General features: G+C 42.0%; 1 protein-coding gene and 3 non-coding genes across 4 annotated transcripts; 1 reads left to right on the top strand and 3 right to left on the bottom strand.

The window, feature by feature from the left end:
• Positions 1-1,147: 1,147 nt before the first annotated feature.
• Positions 1,148-9,485, bottom strand: LOC131288507 (heart- and neural crest derivatives-expressed protein 2). The gene is made up of 5 exons (XM_058317649.1): positions 9,344-9,485; positions 6,270-6,755; positions 5,056-5,330; positions 4,582-4,734; positions 1,148-1,255 (listed from the first exon to the last, which is right to left on the bottom strand). Exons 1-5 carry the CDS (start codon positions 9,483-9,485, stop codon positions 1,148-1,150), a joined length of 1,164 nt encoding a protein of 387 aa, XP_058173632.1.
• Trnaw-cca (transfer RNA tryptophan (anticodon CCA)) lies at positions 2,875-2,946 on the top strand. The gene has a single exon. It is a non-coding gene; the product is annotated as a tRNA-Trp (tRNA).
• On the bottom strand, positions 3,372-3,444 carry Trnam-cau (transfer RNA methionine (anticodon CAU)). The gene has a single exon. It is a non-coding gene; the product is annotated as a tRNA-Met (tRNA).
• Positions 8,109-8,179, bottom strand: Trnag-gcc (transfer RNA glycine (anticodon GCC)). The gene has a single exon. It is a non-coding gene; the product is annotated as a tRNA-Gly (tRNA).
• Positions 9,486-19,331: the final 9,846 nt, after the last annotated feature.

Genomic DNA, 19,331 nt, shown 5'->3' with positions numbered 1-19,331 from the left:
CGTAACGCCGAACATATAAATCGATGGATGGCAATAAGATTCTTGTGAATCTCGTCCGGATGCATCTGAAATTTGCCTCTGCTGTTGCTCGCACGTACCTCTTTGTGTGTGCAGAAGTGTACGCTCCAAACGGCAATGATCGGGAGTAAAAATATTTATACATGAACCCGTACCAAATTCCCATAAACCTCTCCTAGTCTGTAGGATGTGTAAGTAGGAGAAGGGATAAGATATCGAATAAAGAAGAAGGAAACGCGCGCGTCCGTTCCGAATTGACGATGGGGGTGGCCATCTGGTTTTTTCTTCGACTTATCTCCGTGGAAAGCGATTAGAATGTATCTAATATTAGCCATTGCGCATCCGCACGCGCATGAAACACGAAAGATACCAACATACCACCGAGGTCTCCCGTCACCTTTGTGGCCAAGTTAGGGAAATACACCCGAAGCGGTGGCTGTTATTCTACATCGCACGGTTCAAATTTCGGATAATTATACTGCAAAAATGAGACACCCCAAAACAAGAACACAAAACACGCTGGAGTATATTTTGAAGCCGATCTTTTACTTTATTCCCAGAACTCTATCGTTTAGTTTATCTCTCTAATCTAAAATGGCACAGCCTCCCTGGTTCTTGCTAGAATTGAGATGAAAAGCAGCGGAGAAATGCAGCAGCAAGTGAGTAAGTACTGGAAAGTATTTTGTATATTTACACAGTTCATTTGGTTTCTGTTACCGATAGTATCTAGAGAAGTTATATATTTTTTTAAAAGATCCCAAATGGATTGGATTTCCTTTTCCTCTGCCGCCCAATGTTTATCTAATACATGTGCTAAATTATGCGAAGCATTCGTAGTATGTTTTGTAGATTATGTTTTGCATAGTTTTGTCATTTTCGGGACTGCTTTTAAATGTCTTAATCTTTCATTCCGCCTAGCTCGGTTGTTGCGCAAAGATGGAATATTTACGTCACCTATTGAACCAAAAATAATTTTCACTGTTTTCCATTTGACAGTTTGTAGACATATATAATTTCATTTGTTTGATTTGGAACACAAAAACACCATTGCTGGACGCGTTCATCCAAAATGAAATCTTCCTTTTCTTGTCGCGAAAGGACAGTATGTGCCTCATCGCCCTTGCGGCGTTTACTTGATCGTAGTTTTGGTTTCCAGCGCCCAAACGTGCTGCGGCCATCCGGTACGTCCTTTCACCTTCCGTGCGCCATTGCTGACATCTCCGTTGGTGGAAAGATTCTGTGGAAAATGAAACGAAAAACACGAAAAGAGAGTCACAATACAATTAGCATTATTGACAAATGATTTCTAAGTGAAGCCTTAAGCCTATGCCTCATGGGTGGGAAGAACAAGAGAGACGGTATAAAGTATTTTTCAACGGCCAAAGGAAAACGCCGCCGATCCCAACATGTCAGCGTTATGCGAAGTTTCTCACGAAAAGTTTCACGCACTTCGTTTGTCCCGCACCATTACTCTGGCGGCTTCGTTCTAGGATGGATCGTGGCTATGAGATTTGTAATCGGAAAATGGGTTTCCACTTGAGATAACATTACTTTCAGTTGTACCGAAACACTCTTCGCGTGTCCCCCCGTCGAAGGAACCGATGGGAACTTCAGCTTTTGTGACGATTAAAATCGATGGGTTAAAAGATTCAGTTTTGAGAATATATATCCGTTTCTATTGCTCGTTTTGCTCGTTGTTAGATAAAAAGATTTTTTCCGATCCGCGGTTGGTGCTTCCAGCGATCAAAGGGCGCTACATCAATCAAAGAAATGTGGGACAACTCCGATCCCGGAAAATGACGGGCGGAAATAAACTATAGGTCTGGCGCTTCATACTCTACAGTAATGGGTTCTTCCTACGCAGTAGGAAGTAAATATACCGCTGCCTGCGGGATGAAGATCAGCATCGAGCAAGTTATCATCATTTGTCTGATGAAAATTTTCAAGTGCAGTTTTATCGTTCGAACGTTCCCTTTCGTTCCCTTTCCCGCCCCAATGTCAAGTGGTTTTCTGCATGCTCATGGGAAGCAAGCTAAGCTACACGTTCGTTATGGAAAAATGGATAGTGTTTTGATTACCCCATGGGATGGAAGCGGCGTATGGGACAATTTTTAATACCGAAAGTGTACTGTCGTACGATATACCGTATTGTGGTACGTTGAGTGGATCTTCCCGTTTTGGACCGAGCAACACTTCAAGTTTTACTTCCGCAGGAATCGTTTCATCTGCGAGGCACCGCCGCTGAAAGTTACGGGCTGATTGAAAGGCTTCTCAGCCAGAAAGATGTTTAAAGTCTGAGCCAGTTATTTATATCAATTGTTCGTATTTTCTTTCACTTCCAGGCAGGTTGCATATGTTTCCAGTAACAAATGGGTTTACATATTTCATTTCTATAAGCAGGGAACAAGGTTTTTTAATTGCCGAAGGTAAAAAAAAAACTAGAACAGGTTGCTAATTGGAACAAGGAGAATCGAAGGTAGGAATTTTAAGTAATTTAATAAATACCAATGCACCGAAAATGGGCGTCGTTAATGATGTTTTCGGGGTTTTAAACGATGTTGATGTCGACGGTTCAATCATTTGACCTCATTTATCACATAGTTGCACCCTCGCGGTTGACGATCACTCATCGCTCTTTTTTTGCCACGTGCCCACTACATGGGGGGTTACATTACATACTGTTACATGATACATCCTTCTTCGCTAAGCGATGCAAGGAGCATGCGCATACAATCGGCAGGCGGGAGATGATGAAAAAGGGGCGTTTCTGATATTGGTGACAAGTCAAGACGGTGGGTGGAAATTGTTGTTGTGTAAGCGTGATTAAATTGGTAATCTGAGGTTGGCAACTTCGAAGACTCCGTGGCGCAACGGTAGCGCGTCTGACTCCAGATCAGAAGGTTGCGTGTTCAAATCACGTCGGGGTCAATACAAATCCATAAGAGTCTCTTTTTTGCCGCATTCTCTATGTTTTATATTATTTTTCAAATGGCTCGTGCAGGAAAACACTTTAACATACTTTCAAAATTAAAGTTTGTAGCATTCTCAGCTCCGTTAATCCGTGCTATATTTATTGTACGATTTTGGTTCTGTATTACTTTCCTTCTGTGCATCTATGTTTTAGCAAATAGTTTGTTTGTGTTTCCGTCATATTTTTCTTATCTAGATTATACTACTTATGGTATTTATACTCTCGTTCATACCTGTAAAGTGGATTAATTATGCTCTTCTGCAATCCAGGTACGAGGCAGTTTCTGAAAATATCAAATTCTGGATGTCCTATCGTTCTGTCAAAACGCCATACATTCACACAAAAAATCATATTTCCGAAGGGGAGGTAAAAAAATACTACCTGCCCCGAGTGAGGCTCGAACTCACGACCTTAAGATTATGAGACTTACGCGCTGCCTACTGCGCCATCGAGGCTTGTGACGAAGGTCGTGCTATTTCGCATCCACTCGCTTTTGCTCGCAACAAAGGTTCTATCTTTTGGTTCTTCCTCGCTGACGAGATATATCCCGCCATCCTTTGGGCGTTCATTTTCCCACCCAAATCGTGGTCACACATACACACACACACACGCTTTTCTCCTTCCGCCGTAATTGGCGTTCGATGTTCCAAGATGGACTGAACGTTGGTCAATCCGTGCACAGTGCAGCACGCAGACCCTTTTTCCCAACCCTCGACACACTCTCGGGTCCGCTCTTCTCGTGAAAAAGGGGCCGGAAAAGTCGTTAACAATCGTTTAAATAAAAGGAAAGAGTAATAAAACACCCCTTAAACGACCGAACAGGTCCCAACAGGAGTCAAGTGCGATTGTGTTGCATTGTGGGTTTGCGGGTATGACAAAACAATCAGCGAATTAACTGCCATTGCATCAGCATCATCATCCAGTGGCACGCGGCGTGGAAATGGTGTTGCTTTTTCCAAACAACAAACCCACGGTTGCATTGCGCGAATAATCTAATTACTCGCTATTAGTGGGCACTTTGCGGTATTAAATAAGTTGTATCTTCTGACGCGGCTCCGGGGCTGTGTGACTGCCGAGGGTAATGAAAACCCGTGGAAATATTCACACCCTCGACACCACCCGCCCCGATGGATATTTGTCTGCTTTCGAGCGGGCTGCCAAGGCGGGTGCTAAAACCAGACCCGATTCGGTTGGTTGGCGCTACAAGAACTGGTGTGCAACTGTTGTTTGGTTGCTGTTGCCGATTCCATCCTTGTACGCACCGAAAATAGAAGCGCTGGTTTTCCAGACTGTTGGTGAACGGGATCTTTCTTCCCTCCCCCCTTCTCCGATTTCCGTTTGATTTGGACGTCCCTGTCATCTGAATTATGCGCCAACGCAAACGAGCGGAGCATAAACCAGACTCTACCCATAAAGATAATGATTCAATTAAGAATATTTCCCCGTTTCATCCCCCCGGTTGCAAGCAAAAAGCTTAGCTTTCGTTTCACTTCCAAAAACTGCCGAAATTAACTTAATATTCTACTCCCCGCTTATGGGAAGGAATCGGCAACTTCCAGTGGCTGGCTGGCCACTATCTAGCTGGTACTTACTTGCATCAGCGTCTTCTGGGCGCGTCGTTCGGCGTTGATCTTGCGCGACGAGGGCACCAATTCCGCTCGGAAGTCGCACGACGGGTCCTGGTTTCCGTTGACGACCGCCAGCAGATGGGCGATGTAGGAGATGGCTAGCCGAAGAGTTTTAATCTGTCCGGAGAAGGGAAGGGCGCAACCATTAATAGTGATTCATTATCGTTTTCATGTGTACATTGTGTTCTTTAGCACTTTTGGATCAACGTTTAGAAGAAGCTTCGCAAATGTGGTTAGGGTTCTGGTTTTGGTCAAATGTAAAATTAGCTACTTTTTAGCTCACATTGTTTAACCAAGTGTGTCAGTATCTATCCAGCTGCGTAGAAGACCCTTGGGAGAAATATGATTTGCCTTCCTTTGAGCGAAAGTTCAACATTTTCTACTTTAAAATGTTGTCTTTTACAAGCCAAGCTTCTAAGGTACAAAATTCTACCATACCTTGGATAGTTTGGTATCGTTCGGCACGTTCGGGATGCGATCCCTCAGCGAGCTGTAGGCCGAGTTGATGCTCTGCGTCCGGCGACGCTCCTTTTTGTTGGCGGTGTTGCGGCGCTTGACCACGCGAACGACGGGCAGTCCGTTGCCGGGGATCACTCCGGTCGATGATGGGGTCACCTGGAGGTGCGCCGAATGATCTTCGCCACCAGTGCCGGATACAATGTCCAGCGATGTTCCATTCCCTCCGCCGTAGTATCCTTCGTCAGGGATGTAAGCTGTTTGCGCGTGCAAAGAAATAGTGCAGGATTTGATGTTGTTAAACATGGATTGATTAATTTTATGTTAAAATCAAATTTTTGAACTCATTTTTTCTACCTAACGAAGAACGATTTTACATGTTCGCTAATATATTCATAACCATTTAAAATTGTACAAATATGAAGTAGGAGAACAATATCATCAACGAGGAAATTTCAATAACAGCATTTTGGTTTTTTTGTTGTAGAACAATTTCTGATACTAACCTGTTTATTTTTCAAGCATGAAAACAAGGCTTTAAATTGTTGCTAATGGTTTAAACTAACAATCATTCAATAACCTATCTTATATTGTTGTCACATTTGAACAAACATTTATCACATAAAAGAAAACAATGTTTAAGTTTTCGTCTAAATGCTTTATAGACGTTGCGAAAGATGAAACGTTGCATTAAAGGCAGATTCTTTGGCATATTGTTTATATTTCGCATCCCAACAAGTTTTTTCATCAACTTTAATTGTCATTAATTAAAATAAGTATTGAAATCTCACTGCTGCTAATTACGCAGATGGGGGTGTATCATGATTGTTCCATTTTCCTATTTGCAAAAGATTAATTAAGAAAACTTTAGCAGAAGTATTATGTCCCTGCTTTTGATGCTCTTTCGTTGTTATTCATCATTTCCTTCATAACTGTGTTTTTACACCTATTTGATCTAAATCATTTTTATCTGAGCTTTGCGAGCAAGCAATCTAATCTTTGCTACTGATCTTTGCGCATGTTGAACAATGAACAAATTTGATAAGAGAGTACTTATCATCGAAGATACATGTAAAAACTATGTAGTGTTCAGTATGATGTGAATAAGTGTTCAAGTGGTACACCAAACTCTGTCTTGAGTAGTACTTTTGGACACAAGTTTATAGTGTAATGAACCATTTACCAACCTAACTTACCGGCGCCTTTGTCGTAAACCATCGTGCAGTACATGGACGGTGGCGTTTGTTGGTGCTGGTGGTGATGATGCTGGTGTGGTTGGTGCTGTCCATCGTGTGCCAAAAGTCGGGGCTGGTGGTGATAGCCGGCGTTCGGATGACCTCCGTAGGGTGACGAAGACGTCGACGGGGATGCGGACGAAGACGACGACGAAGACGATGAGCAGGAGGCGACGGACGAGTAGGAAGACGACTGGTCGGCCGGTTGGATGGTCGCGGATGGGATGTGTCGAAGGCCCGGACGCACCAGGACACCCCCCGTACTGCCGCCGAGCCCCAGCGCCGTTTGGGTCATCGCTGCCGAAAGCGGTTGGGGCGGTGGCGGTGTCGAGTAGCGATCCCGGTGGGTGGGATCCGGTTGCGATTCACTCGAGCTGCACGGTGACCCCCAGTAGCCTTCTTCTTCCAGTAGGATGCCGTGGCCACCGTGACCGTTCACCGGCGTTCCTGCTGCTGACGGGGAGAATAGAAAAAAAAGAAACGGGAAAAAGGCCATCAGTATAGACAAGCGGGGTTCCGAAGCAGCAAGTTTTCCCTCCAACGTGAAACAACAATAATAAACAAATCCCACCGCTCGGTGCGTGCGTTCGTTTTCCCGGGGTCGTTGGTCAAGTGTGGTTTAGGATGGAAAGGTAAGTTTATGAAGTAGAGAAAAAAGGACTATTTACTTCATCTTACCGAGAGTTTTTACTTTCAGTGACCTCAACACGAGCGAGCGCGTAAAGAAGAGCAACGTTTCCCCGGAAGGCCAGGAAAAAACCCGACCCCAAAAGCAGTGTATCGTATCTTAATGATTTGTTTACCATAGGCGTACGATACAATCACAGTCAATGGTGTCTCGAGTCGTGCGGAGTTTTCCTTCAGTTCTTCTTGCCTAATTCTGGACGGAAAAAGAATATCGTCACCGTCGGGTTGTCGAAAGGCGCACAAGGAAGGCGCACGCACGACCGTACAAAGCACATAAATCCCGGACCGTTGTTTATGTTTGGTTTGGCGGCGACAGAACGGGAGAGAGAAAAGGTCGGTGAAAAATTCGAAACAAATTCAGGGCCACAGTGCACTTGCCACGGAACCACCAACAACCGGCACCTTCCTTCGATGGGAAATCGGTGTATTTTTTCCGAAAAGGATGGGAAATGATAGAAAGCAAAGTATGAGCAACGAAAGGATTAGGATAATTCCCCCGTGTGGGATCGTAAGGAGCGTGAAAAGTGTCCGGTTTCCGGAACTCGTCGGGCTGCTGCTGAATCCTTTACACCCAAACCCCGTTATTCGATAGCCTTGCGTTTGCGGGCTGTGGAAAATGAGAAGCTGTTGAAGATACCACCTCTTGAGCGTAACATTACTACGTTCAAAGTGTGTTACTCGACTAGAGAAAGTCTCGGTGAACTAACGACAGCGCAACAAGGACTCGCATTCATTCAAAATACTGACAACCGTCTGATTTCCTGACTGCTAGCATGATGAATGAGTGATGTTGTTTATTTTCGGTGATGATTTTTCGGTCGATTTAAGATGTTTCTGATTGTAATCTGGTTTTACTCGTGTGGCTGCTTAATGCCGGTAGAGTACGACGGTGTCAGGATATCGCTACTTGAGAATGTTTATGTTAAGAGAAAGTAGGAAGACGGAAGTATCCCTTTCACGGTACAACGCTAGCTGAATGTTTTCCGGAAAAAGGAAAACGGGATAGTATTGGGTTTGTTTAGCATAAGAGGTTGCATTTTGGTTTTAACTACGGACTGTTGATAAAGCAATGAACGAATGGAAGCTAAAAATTTGGAAAAAAAAAAATTCAGTTGCATCGGCCGGGAATCGAACCCGGGCCGCCCGCGTGGCAGGCGAGCATTCTACCACTGAACCACCGATGCTTGTTGTAGAGGTGGGTTATTATTTAGAATAGTATGTGCAAACATGGCCTTATCACAATGTGAAAGATAAGAATCTAGAATACACGACAAAATGCCATGGAAGTACAAAAATCTCTTTTATTTGATACTACAGATAGTCAACAGCATCAAACACAATTTTGGTACGTTGTCTGTGAGTGTATAAAATCATATATGATATATGAAAAAGCACCGTCATACACATGGTTAATTTCATGTTCGTCCTATTGGTAATATCCACACCCAATGGCCATCTTCAGGCACCCTCATTTCGTCAACATTGTATTCAAAATCACCAAACGATTAGTCACGATTGCCGGGAAATAGTATCGAAAAATATCAAATACACCTCCACGCCATGAGTCTTCTCAGCGGTGAGTGACGGATTATTGATGGACCCTAGGATTCGGTTACCTCAAACGTAATGAAAGTTATCATCAAACTGCTGCAGAGCGACCACAGGCCGGCGCAAGTAAAACTCCAACGTAAACTGTGAAACGAAGCGAGCATTGCACTAGTGCGCCGGAACAGTCCCGTCCCTGGGCAATGCCGTGGTTCCTCTTTTTTACGGCCGGAAGATCCCAGAAGCCCCCGGGAAGTATGCGGACGGGAACGTGTGTTCCCGGGACCTTGGGTGTTATCGGCACTGGGTTGTTTGTTTTGGAGCTACCGTTCGAGCCGCTTGACGGAGGTAATAATTCGGCTAAATTTAGAGAGTTCCTGTTGAACTCTCTTCATCGAGGTATTTTTCTTTTTCCACCTCGTCCATCTCTTGGGTGGTTTATTGTTATACCGTTCGTTTACTTCATAGTTGCCTAAACTTTTCTTTTGTATACAAAAAGAAATAATCCTTCAACAGCCGGCCGAATGGGTTTTTTTCGGAAAGCGAGTCTCGAAACACAGCTCTTCTGCAGGAGCATATAAGAAAGTATTCTGGTAAAATTTTACAGTTTTGAGGGTTTGAATTTGAAAAAGGAAGTAGCTAATTTTACGCGCTCCTGTCGAATGTCATTTTGGGAGAAATATTCAATATAATAATCTCTTTGAATTGATCAAACTTTGTAACACTTCTAAGGGCTTATTAAAAATTCTATTTATGTTTCTAAATCAATCACACCGTCGAAAAACACACGTTGATTTGCACACCTGGGTTTTGTGAATCTGCTGGGTAAAGCTGCGTATAGTAGCCACCATTGGTTTCATAGTACGGATCCGGATCACAAACACGTTGACAAAGATCACCACCGTCCGACGAGGCCGATTCAAAACTGGACATCTTGTTGTACATTTGGAAACACTCTTCAGCTGGTAATTGTCTTCTCGTTCTTTTATTGATAATGATATTTCTGATCGTTTGCAATTCTTTTTTTTCACGTCAACTTGCCAGTTTGAATATTTTTGTTTTCACTTTTTTTAGTTTAATTTTTGTAGCATCATTTTCTCAACGCTTTACTTTTCTACATGACACCCGTTGTCACATTTAAAACGATTTATGAAAAAACTCCTTTCACCAGTTTCGTCATATTGAACTTATTTTGAATAATACACATCACCTCAAGAGGAATGAATGAATCTCGGGAAAATGTTCTGAACCGCTTTCACGCACGCACGGTTCAAGCACTCGACGAAGACTAATGCGCTTCCTTACGTCTAACTTACGTTGTTGGTTTGAATATTGCGCTGTTCAGTCCTCGGAGAAATGCATTCCCGCCGTTCTAACCGAAACCGTTTCCCATCGAAACGTTCTGCCGCCTGCTCTGATTGGACGATTGAACCATGGAGGTGGAAAATTCATAAGACGCACAGTTTCCTCTGTTTTCTTTCTGTTCGCCTTGCTGATATTGGTTTTTCCGTGCATTGGTGCAGGGGCATAATATGGTAATATTTACGTTGAACTGTTTCTGCTGCAATTTAAAAGCAAAATGACGGTGAAAAAAAATGTGTTTGCTAAATGCTCCATCTCGAACTGTTGGGAAAACACACATAGTGCTATCTCTTTCCCGGTAGGCCACGCCCTTTTACGCAAGGCAAATATCCGCAAAAGTGTGCGGAGCGGCTTAGTTTTTCCACCGGAGCGAGACTGTTCAATACAAGGGTGCATTTTCCTATTCACGCCTGTGGGATGCGAGCACGAGTTTTAGCAAGTGAAATAATTATGAAAACAATTTTGCGCTAGGCAGAATTTTTAAAAAGTAAACTGAAATGGAAAACATAACCATGTGGAAACGTAGATAATTTCAAGTTTTGAAAACGTAGATTAACAGTTATAAACATAAAGGAAACTATTTAATTTAAAATATCTTCAACGATGATTCACTTATCGAAAACTGCACACCTTCCATTCCACAATCAAGGAAATTCAATTACTCAAAAACTAACTCATTTAAAAAAAAACACCTAGTGTTTAATACAGTTATGGGAATCAATCGTTAAAACAGTGTTTCGAATAAAATAAATTTTTATTTTTACATCCTTTTGTATTGCATAGCTCATCAGTTTGCATCAGTTAAATGCATAGCTGAAACGGGTTAGGAATTTCGAGAAGGACAAATGAATAGGTATCGAGGTCGAAAGGATCGTTGGGTTGATTTTTCCACTTGAAACATCACTGACGCATCATTTTCAACATTGGAAAATTTCAAAGAGCAAGACAATCGTTGGCGGCATTTCCAAGGGTACATTTGGTTGATGATACGATTTCTTTAACCTTTTCTCTCTTAACTGTGAATGGTCGTGCATCTTTTTGTGAACTGTGCAACGGATGCATTTTCCCTTTCGCCACAAGTGTGTCTTCTGCATTTTCCACCGTGAATCACCCGAGGCATACAAGCAATCTGTTTACATGAGGTTAGACACGACCAGGAAAAGTGATCCGTCGGATTCAAGTGGTTTCGTGTCATTTTCTTGGTTTGTACCACATTTTTCCGGCGTTTTGGATGAAAGAACAGGTTAAAAATAATTAGTTAGTGGCCTTAGTTGAGTACATCGGATATGTGTGGAAAGACAAATTTACATATCAAAATTTAATTGTATATGAAGGTAATGAATTTCATATTACAAATATAAATGCCATAATGTCAAGATGCCGTTGAAGTCTGTGCGATAAAGTTATTGTTTTCATTTGTTTGTGCCAATAACCACTTCAAGCTGGATTTGGAGAAAGGCCACACAAACCGAAATAATGCTCATAAATTTTAAAAGGCTCGAAACCAAGCGTTGAAATTTATTGCTTTTCTCCTTCGAGTGTGGCCATAGTTGTTGAGAGGTTAGTATTCGTCCTTTTTCAGCCTGACGCCGTCGTCTCAGGAGACAGGCGGCTTTCGACTGCACACACATTTCGTCAACTGCTTCCACATGTTTCAAGTGCAATCACCATAGTTGAAACGAGAGTGTCAAAACATTGCCTATCGTCCGTGGCTAGAAATATTTGTGGTGAGGACGAATGGTCGAATTCCACTGTTGTGGGTTTGATACAGTATTTATTGTTTTTCTTTGTTAAAAAAAAGACGGTAGGGGAAATGTCGTGGAATTCCTCCATAAGTCTATTCAAAGCAAGAACTTAGATTTACACAGTATTTACGGCAAAAAGTCTATTGTACATTACATTTGAACATGTCTACAGTATGTACCTTTGAACAAATCTGTTTTGCTTTAAGGTTGAAGATGTTTCTAACCAAGGAGTATGCAAATATTTGTAGAATTAAAATTGCAGTAGAACCAACTAAATTTAATTGAACAATGAACATTACAGACAACCTGTTGTTCGATCGGTCTGATGTGAAACATTTAAAAGTAGCTAAAGTGAGGTTCGAAGTACGACTACTTTTCAAAGTTTATAAATAATAATCCGGTTGAACTTTAGTACAGTTACATACTTGAATTTATCAAATACAATTTACCACATTGAATTGAACAAACCTTTGTACCATCGCCAGTCCTAGCCGTTATTTCAACGTTAACTAATGACAATTGATTGATGTTTACTGACATATCTATGGGTTTATTTCTTACATTTTATTCTTACAAAATATTGGTATTTTACTTTTCTGTGTGTCTTGACGTGTTAATAGATAATTTATGTATGTTTTGATTTATTATAATATCTATCTTTTCAAATCGCTAGGTTCAACGATTCCTATTATAGGAACTAGTGGGTTCAGTGTGGTTGCGTTTAAATTTAAAAATGTGATTCAGTGACTTGTATAGAGGGTAGTTGGCGACTCACAAATATGACTTTGCGAGCTATATTGTGAGCTGTTGCGCATATTTTGCGTGTGTAGTTCGGTGAGAAGTGTAATGTACAGTCGAACCTCTCTGAGTCTAGAATCCCTTTTAAATTCTGTTATAATTTAAAAAAAAATTAAGCTAAAACAAGAATTTAAAACTCTTCGTGCACAACACAAGTATGTCGAGTAGAAAATACAAACCTACAGTTCACAACTAACATGCAATATACTTTTTTTATGATTGATTTTCAATTAAAATGCATTGAAATCACTTCTTTTTCTTGGTTCCCAAATTCTGCCCCATGGGAAGCTTTGTTACTGAAGTGCCTGTTTGATTTGATTCTCTGTACCTAGTTTGTGTTTTTAATACGCATACCTAGCAACAGTAACGTGTTGTACCTACCGTTCCCCGTTACAGTTACTACTGTCGCTATATCGGACCGCGTCAGTTGCAAGAGGACTGCCGAAGGTGAAGCACGTTCGCCTGTAGTGCTGAGTAAGAAATAGCTTTTTTCGAAAATTAAAGAGACGTACTGTAATAAGGGGTGTGTGAGTGTGTGATCAGCTGTTGTTGTGGGGCATAGGAAATTTATTGAAATGGCCGTCACGGCAATGCTGGAGAAGAAATCGAACATCACTGAGGCTTTGTGGAGTGGAAATGAAATGAATCTCTTTGTCACCGTTTAAATGGATTATCCTGTGATTGTCATGAAGGGGGGGTTTACGTGTTTGCAACCCCAGTCGGTCTTATCGAGTGGTAGAGTGTTAAACATGCGCTTGTGCAATATCTAGTTGCATTAATTGATAGTTATACAGAACGAGTGTAATTTAGCACAGCTGTGGACATCGATTATTTAGTATCCAGTGTATTTGACCCTTGTTATTAGCAATCGCACACATTCGCGATTCCACGCAGCAGTGTATGTGCAGCGAGGGGCGGCTTTGTTGTCTAGGGGCGCGGTGCATTATTGTTTCTTGTGCGATGCGTGGATCCATCCGCGCCGTGGGCTGTATTGTTGGAAGAAAATCGGCATGTTGAAAGGTAGTCTCGTGCGAAGAACTACCTTTGGACCAGCTGACAGCTCGTGTCGCAGTGCGTCGAACTGTTGCAGTTTGTGTGTTTTGCCGCGCACCACACATTTTGCATGTGCATTTTTGTTAGTGTCTATTTTTCGTTGTGTCGTTTCACTCGGCCCATCGTGTTTCCGTTTCGTTCCCTCTGTGGTTCGGACCGGCGTGTTGAGTGGAAAATTTTCGTTTCCTTTCTTGTGTGTTATGTAAAAAATCAACGGGTACCGAAAACGTCGTCTCGAAAAGGGATGACGCAGGTTTTCCCATCTGACGAATGCCGTTTAGAGTGACGCAGAAGACTCCTCGCAAATTGTCTATCGGCACGATGGCACCGGGCAACCGTGTGCTGCCTGCTGCGTGTGTCCTTATCTCCAACTAACGTGTGGGAAGGCGGGCGTGTAACACGTGAAAAACGAAGGCAAAGAAAAACAAACGACAAACCAAACAAATTAAAACGAACCAAAATAAAGCAAGTCCGAAAAGTCAATGTCAATGACGCGCACAAATTGAATGTTGTTTAGCACACCTCAGGGGGGAGCGAGAGTAATGCCATCGAGACCTTTTTGCCACGGAGAGAGCGGAGCGGAAAATAGAGAAAAGTCTATTCGGCTTCGCAGCTGATCGAAATTTTTCGCACAAAGCCACGACAGCTGGTTTTTTGTTTTTGCCGTGGCAGTAGTAGTGTGTCGTCTCGTGAGTAAAGACGCGCATCGATCTGTGATCTTTGCTGATCGATTGGCGTTCTATTTTCTTCGGGAATGTGGATTCTGGTTGGTGCTTTTGTGTCTGAAATTCTCTTGGTAGTTACGCGAACGAGTTCTCAATAGTGCATCAGTGCAGGACATGCCATAAATGGCACGTGTTAGCTAGAAAAAAAATAAAGCAATTTTTGTCTGTACGCGAATTTGTGTGAATATGTTCCGACTGCGCTATATAATTCTCTATGTCGTTTTCTTTTAAATTTTTAGTGTTTTCGCCTTTGGTTAGTGATAAATTTTACGTTTGAGTGTGCCCCAGCGTTGATTGTATAGCAAAAGGCTCATCAGAACCTTAGTTCCGTTCGTTTACTTTTATCCTTCCGAATGGTTCCACCCGACCGGAGACACTTTCGTTTATTTTCCCCACGTGGAACACTGTAGTGGTGCATATTAGCCAGCGCGACGGTTGGTTATGTGACACATCGACGCAGAGAGAATTGTGGTTCGGCGGCAACAACAATAGAACGCGATCGCGAGATAGATCACACACCCGTATCTCCCGGGGCACAGGTAAAGCGCTAATTAATTTGTACATTCAAACGGGGGCTTTGGTGCTTCACACCAAATTAGTTGATATTTCTCACCGCGCCAGGGTGTGAGATACGGCCGAAGCCACCGGCATTGGCGTTGGAAACGTGTCGGTGGCCCGTTTGCTTATACCACCCGAGAAATAAACAACATTATCGAAGTGGCCACCAACAGAGGTGAAGGAATCGAATCGGGGCCCGATAACGCGGTGATAAGGTGATATCCTGCGTTTGAGCTTCTGGTTGGTTGGGGCACGTCGTTGTTCGCTGGCACTGAAACGCTGTAGGTCAAGGCAATCCAACCGACTGATAAAGATTTTTGGGGAATATTTAAAAAAGATGTTGGGCCAATGTGGGTTTAAAGGTGGCTTTGGTAAAATTTATCAACAAACTTGTACATCAAAAGGTCTTGTGAACAGTTTATTCTTTAAAAGATTTATTATGTTTCGTTTAGTCAATTTTAAACCGGCAAAAGATAATATTAAAATGTTGAAAACATATTTTTATGTTAATTTCAATTGATTGTGTTCGATATTTTTCAATCTTAATTCACTGATTGTTTGAAATTAACATAAACACGCAAGTAAATTACAAAAAATCAACAACTGTATATTCGCATTTTGTATCCCTTATATCTAAAATATCGTATATTTACGAAAGATGCATTATTATGCTAAACGGTGTTTTTTGCCTTCTAAGACTTAAATAGGTTTGGAAATGATTGTACATTTTTCCAATGCCAGGTTTCCAGGCCACATGTTTGTTAAGCTTTTCACGTTGTTTTAAATAAAATGCGTTACAAGTTAAAGGATTAATAGTTCGTTGAAATAAATATACATTTGTGTTTGTGTCTAAGACTATGTTTCAAACATCTTGCCTGTTGAAACACGATAAGACATAAAAAAAAATCAAATGAAATGTCAGAAGAAAAAAACCTCAATCTTGACGACCTACCCTATACATGTTTCTGTTAGGGAACACCATTGGAAGCTCAGCTCAAACCTTCAATCGAAAGCACTTCTTGTTGTCGACAAGACTGCAAATTGCATGTTTCTCCAACGCAGCTGTTCCAGCTCCAAGTGCTGTTCGTTTTCGAGGACAAAGATTTACTCCAGAGAAGTGCACGGCAGTTGCGTGTCTCTAACGCTTAAACGCACGATATGTCTCACTCCTTCAGGAATATAAATGACAACTGCAGACCGTGCTCCATCCCGTCCAGACGTTCACGCTCCTTGCTGATGCTGCGAAGGGTGATACTTTATGCCAACAACATCCACTCAACAAGCAAACACACTTTCACGGCGTATCGTTGGGAAGTTGTATGATAATTCAAACAAGGAATGAATAAAAAAACACACGTCAACAAGTAGGAGACGTTTACTGGTGGAGTTCAAGGGCAGCATCGATTGGTGGATTGGCCTAGAGCACGCATTTTGCTCCCGTTGAAAATGTCGTCTAACATTGATCGGATGTGGGAAGACGACTATGTGGCTAAAAAGGGCGGTGAGGCCGGCCTCGGACGAGTTTATTGTGGAATGCTCGATCAACCAACCGGAAACGAGCGAAAGAAAACGACTCCATTATTCAACAACAGCCTTATTCGTGCCCTTGAGTTGATCGACACGGTCCGTATTACTGTGTGTGGTTTTGTGAACCTCGTTGTTAAGTTGGAATAAAAATACGATCGCAGACAACATCCTTGACGACTGTGAGGAAGCCTAATGGGGGTCATCCATCGGTTGTTAAAAGGCGTAATGTGCTGCTTCGTAAAACAGAACCAGCATTTTATTAGTCCGTTGAACAAAGCGACTGGCAACAAGGCAGGCTTTTTAACGATTGCAGTTGATTGTTGCTTTAATACTTTTTGATTTGAACAAGGTGATACCTTGTTCCATATTTTCCAAAGATAATAGCGAGAATAAGTTACACCTCTGATTTGTACATCAAGGAATTTTTTCCTATAAAAACCATAGATTCCAAATTTGTAATGAGAAATCAATAGTCGCCCACCCGGAAAGGATGACGAAATAGTTCTACCATAATGCCGGTACTATTCACGCAACGTTCATACACCATGTAATAGTGTTCGGCTTCGTTTGCATTCGTCGATTGCCTCCGTTCCACCAGGTCCAATGACCGGAAAATTGGCTTCGAAGCACCCGGAACACCAACCGTAGACGAGAGGGAGCTCCGAACGCGTCGTGGCCCTTGCTTTCCACGGACACAAGGGCTGAACACAAGGGGGCCGGTTCGTAATGATCGCAAATCACACCCCCGGTGTGTCTCTTCTGGCCACTTCAGCCGCGTGCCGGTTTGCCATCGACAGGATGTTAGGTGTAATTGTTGTGAGTTGCCAGCCAACCACGGCCATGGTGTTGTTGTGCAACTGTTGTTGACGGGTGGAAGCTGTTTCGCAATGATAATTGTCCTTCTAGGAATGGTGTTGGGGAACTTTTGCTATGCGGCGGACAGAGGGTGCATAATAAGGGAAAATACCTGCCTGCGAAAACGTTGATGTAAGTACAACGAGCAAATAAAATGCAACGACATGACGATCATTAATGACCGCCTTCGATCAGCTGATGGAAAAGGGATTTTGCTATTTTGTTCGCAGAATTGTCGTATCACGATCGGTAATGATTATGTTGTACACGGACGTGAGCAAGGCGAATTTATTACGTATCTCAGGGTTAACGTTGTTCGAATCTCTTACAAAATGATCTTACTATGAAGGGTTGGCTAGTGAAAATTCGCTACACAAATTATTAGCGTTAACATGACATGTTTGCAAAAGGATGAGAAAGAGCTAACCAGTTAACATCAAGAATACATCAAATTGAATGTTTTAGAAACATCAAAATATATATATATATATATATATATAACTTGATTACGAAGAGTTTGAACAAGTATAACATTTTAAATGAATAGGGACTGACAAAAGACTAAATTGTAGATAGATTGGAGAAAATATATTGAGCTTGTTTTTCATTTTTGTGTGAGCCTCTGTGATTAAATAACTTTTTTATAAAAATTATGCTTTTTATTTTAAAGCGAGTAACAAGCGAGTGAAATTTTACTCTACTCGAAACGTTTTATTTGTTATTATTTTCATTAAAAAACATATTTTAAACCCAAGAAAAGGTACTAAGATTGTTCGGATTCAGCGAACATTCATATCATATTGGTTATCTTTCTTCTCCAAGGTAAAATTACAGCTTTCTTAAAGCCTTAAGGCGCCTTTTGAATTTTCCAACCAAGATTCGCGTTAGCTGAAAACTTACCTTCACCTTTAAAGTGATGATGTCTGTTTGGATTTACTGTTTTTAAAAACATTTTTAAATATACTTTTAACATAAAAGTAACAGTAGAAATATAATAGAAAAATGAGTCCAAAGTGGTTCCAGGCAATCATGCCAAGATGTTATTATATTCTCTGCACAGTCATCTTGTTTTTTGTGAACAGACCATCGGGACAGCCGTAGTGGTAAACGATGTTTTTCCTAGTGTGTTTCCTAGAAAATCGGACCATTTTCACATCGACGGTACAAAAAAAGTAAAACCGATTATATTTATATTTTTCCCTTCGTGGAAGGATGACACTTTTGGACCGCTTTCTGGTTCGTTTTGGAAATTTTCCAATGGAGTAACAAGTCCGATCGATGATTCACCCCCAAAATTTTCCCTCATATTTCGGACTCGGATTGCTTCGCCGGACGTTTTCGATTTGTTGTGCGTCGCACGTGTGTCTGCCCCGATATTTTACCTACCTTTGCGCCCGTAGACACCCGGGTTCCGTCACCTGACATGGTGGCCTAATTGCAATTAGAGTGGACAGTGAGTGGGGGTTTCTTTTTATCTATCATAGATGTGCGCTTCTCGAAATCACTTTTTCAGTCCAGCTTAGGCAAAGTTTTGGGCAAAATGCCAACGTACCGTGTGCGGTAGAACGCGATTAGGAAAAAGAAAAGGAATGCTTGCACTTGCATTTGATGATTAATGTGTGTAGGATTGGATGTTCCTTTTCTCACCGAATTGAGATGGGAGCAACGGTTTCTCTTTTATGGATGCAGGAATATTTTGATCGTGAATTGAACTCGTAAAACACTTGTGAACTGTGAAACGGAGAAGATCACATTTTATTGTTCGATTTTAGTAGTGGTTGGTTGGTTGGTTGGTTGGTGTAAAACATTTATTTCCAACACCCAGGCAACAGTCATTTGCAAAAGCTAACGAGCTAGTTGTTAACTTTGGGTTCAAACGAAGTGAAGCCAACCGAAAAACATGATACCAACGTCATGCGATTCGAATGTCGACGCAAATGGTTGTGACTGTCGTTAACGGCCGGTGGCATGGTGGTGGTTCTGTGAGACGACATTGTGAGGGGAAAAATGGACGAGGTAGAAGGACAAAGACCCGCCATCCGCGGTTTAGAACGAGGCCGAGTTCGATCGGCTACAAATCACGCCATTTGGGGGTAGGGTTTGGTGCATCATCATGATTCATGGAAGAGGGAGGTCCTACGGTTGGTAGCTTTTTTTTCGCATGCAAC

This window comes from Anopheles ziemanni, chromosome 3, assembly GCF_943734765.1.
Source record: "Anopheles ziemanni chromosome 3, idAnoZiCoDA_A2_x.2, whole genome shotgun sequence".
Taxonomy (NCBI): domain Eukaryota; kingdom Metazoa; phylum Arthropoda; class Insecta; order Diptera; family Culicidae; genus Anopheles; species Anopheles ziemanni.
Note: the sequence above shows the minus strand (reverse complement) of the source record. Positions and strands in the feature narration are given on the sequence as shown.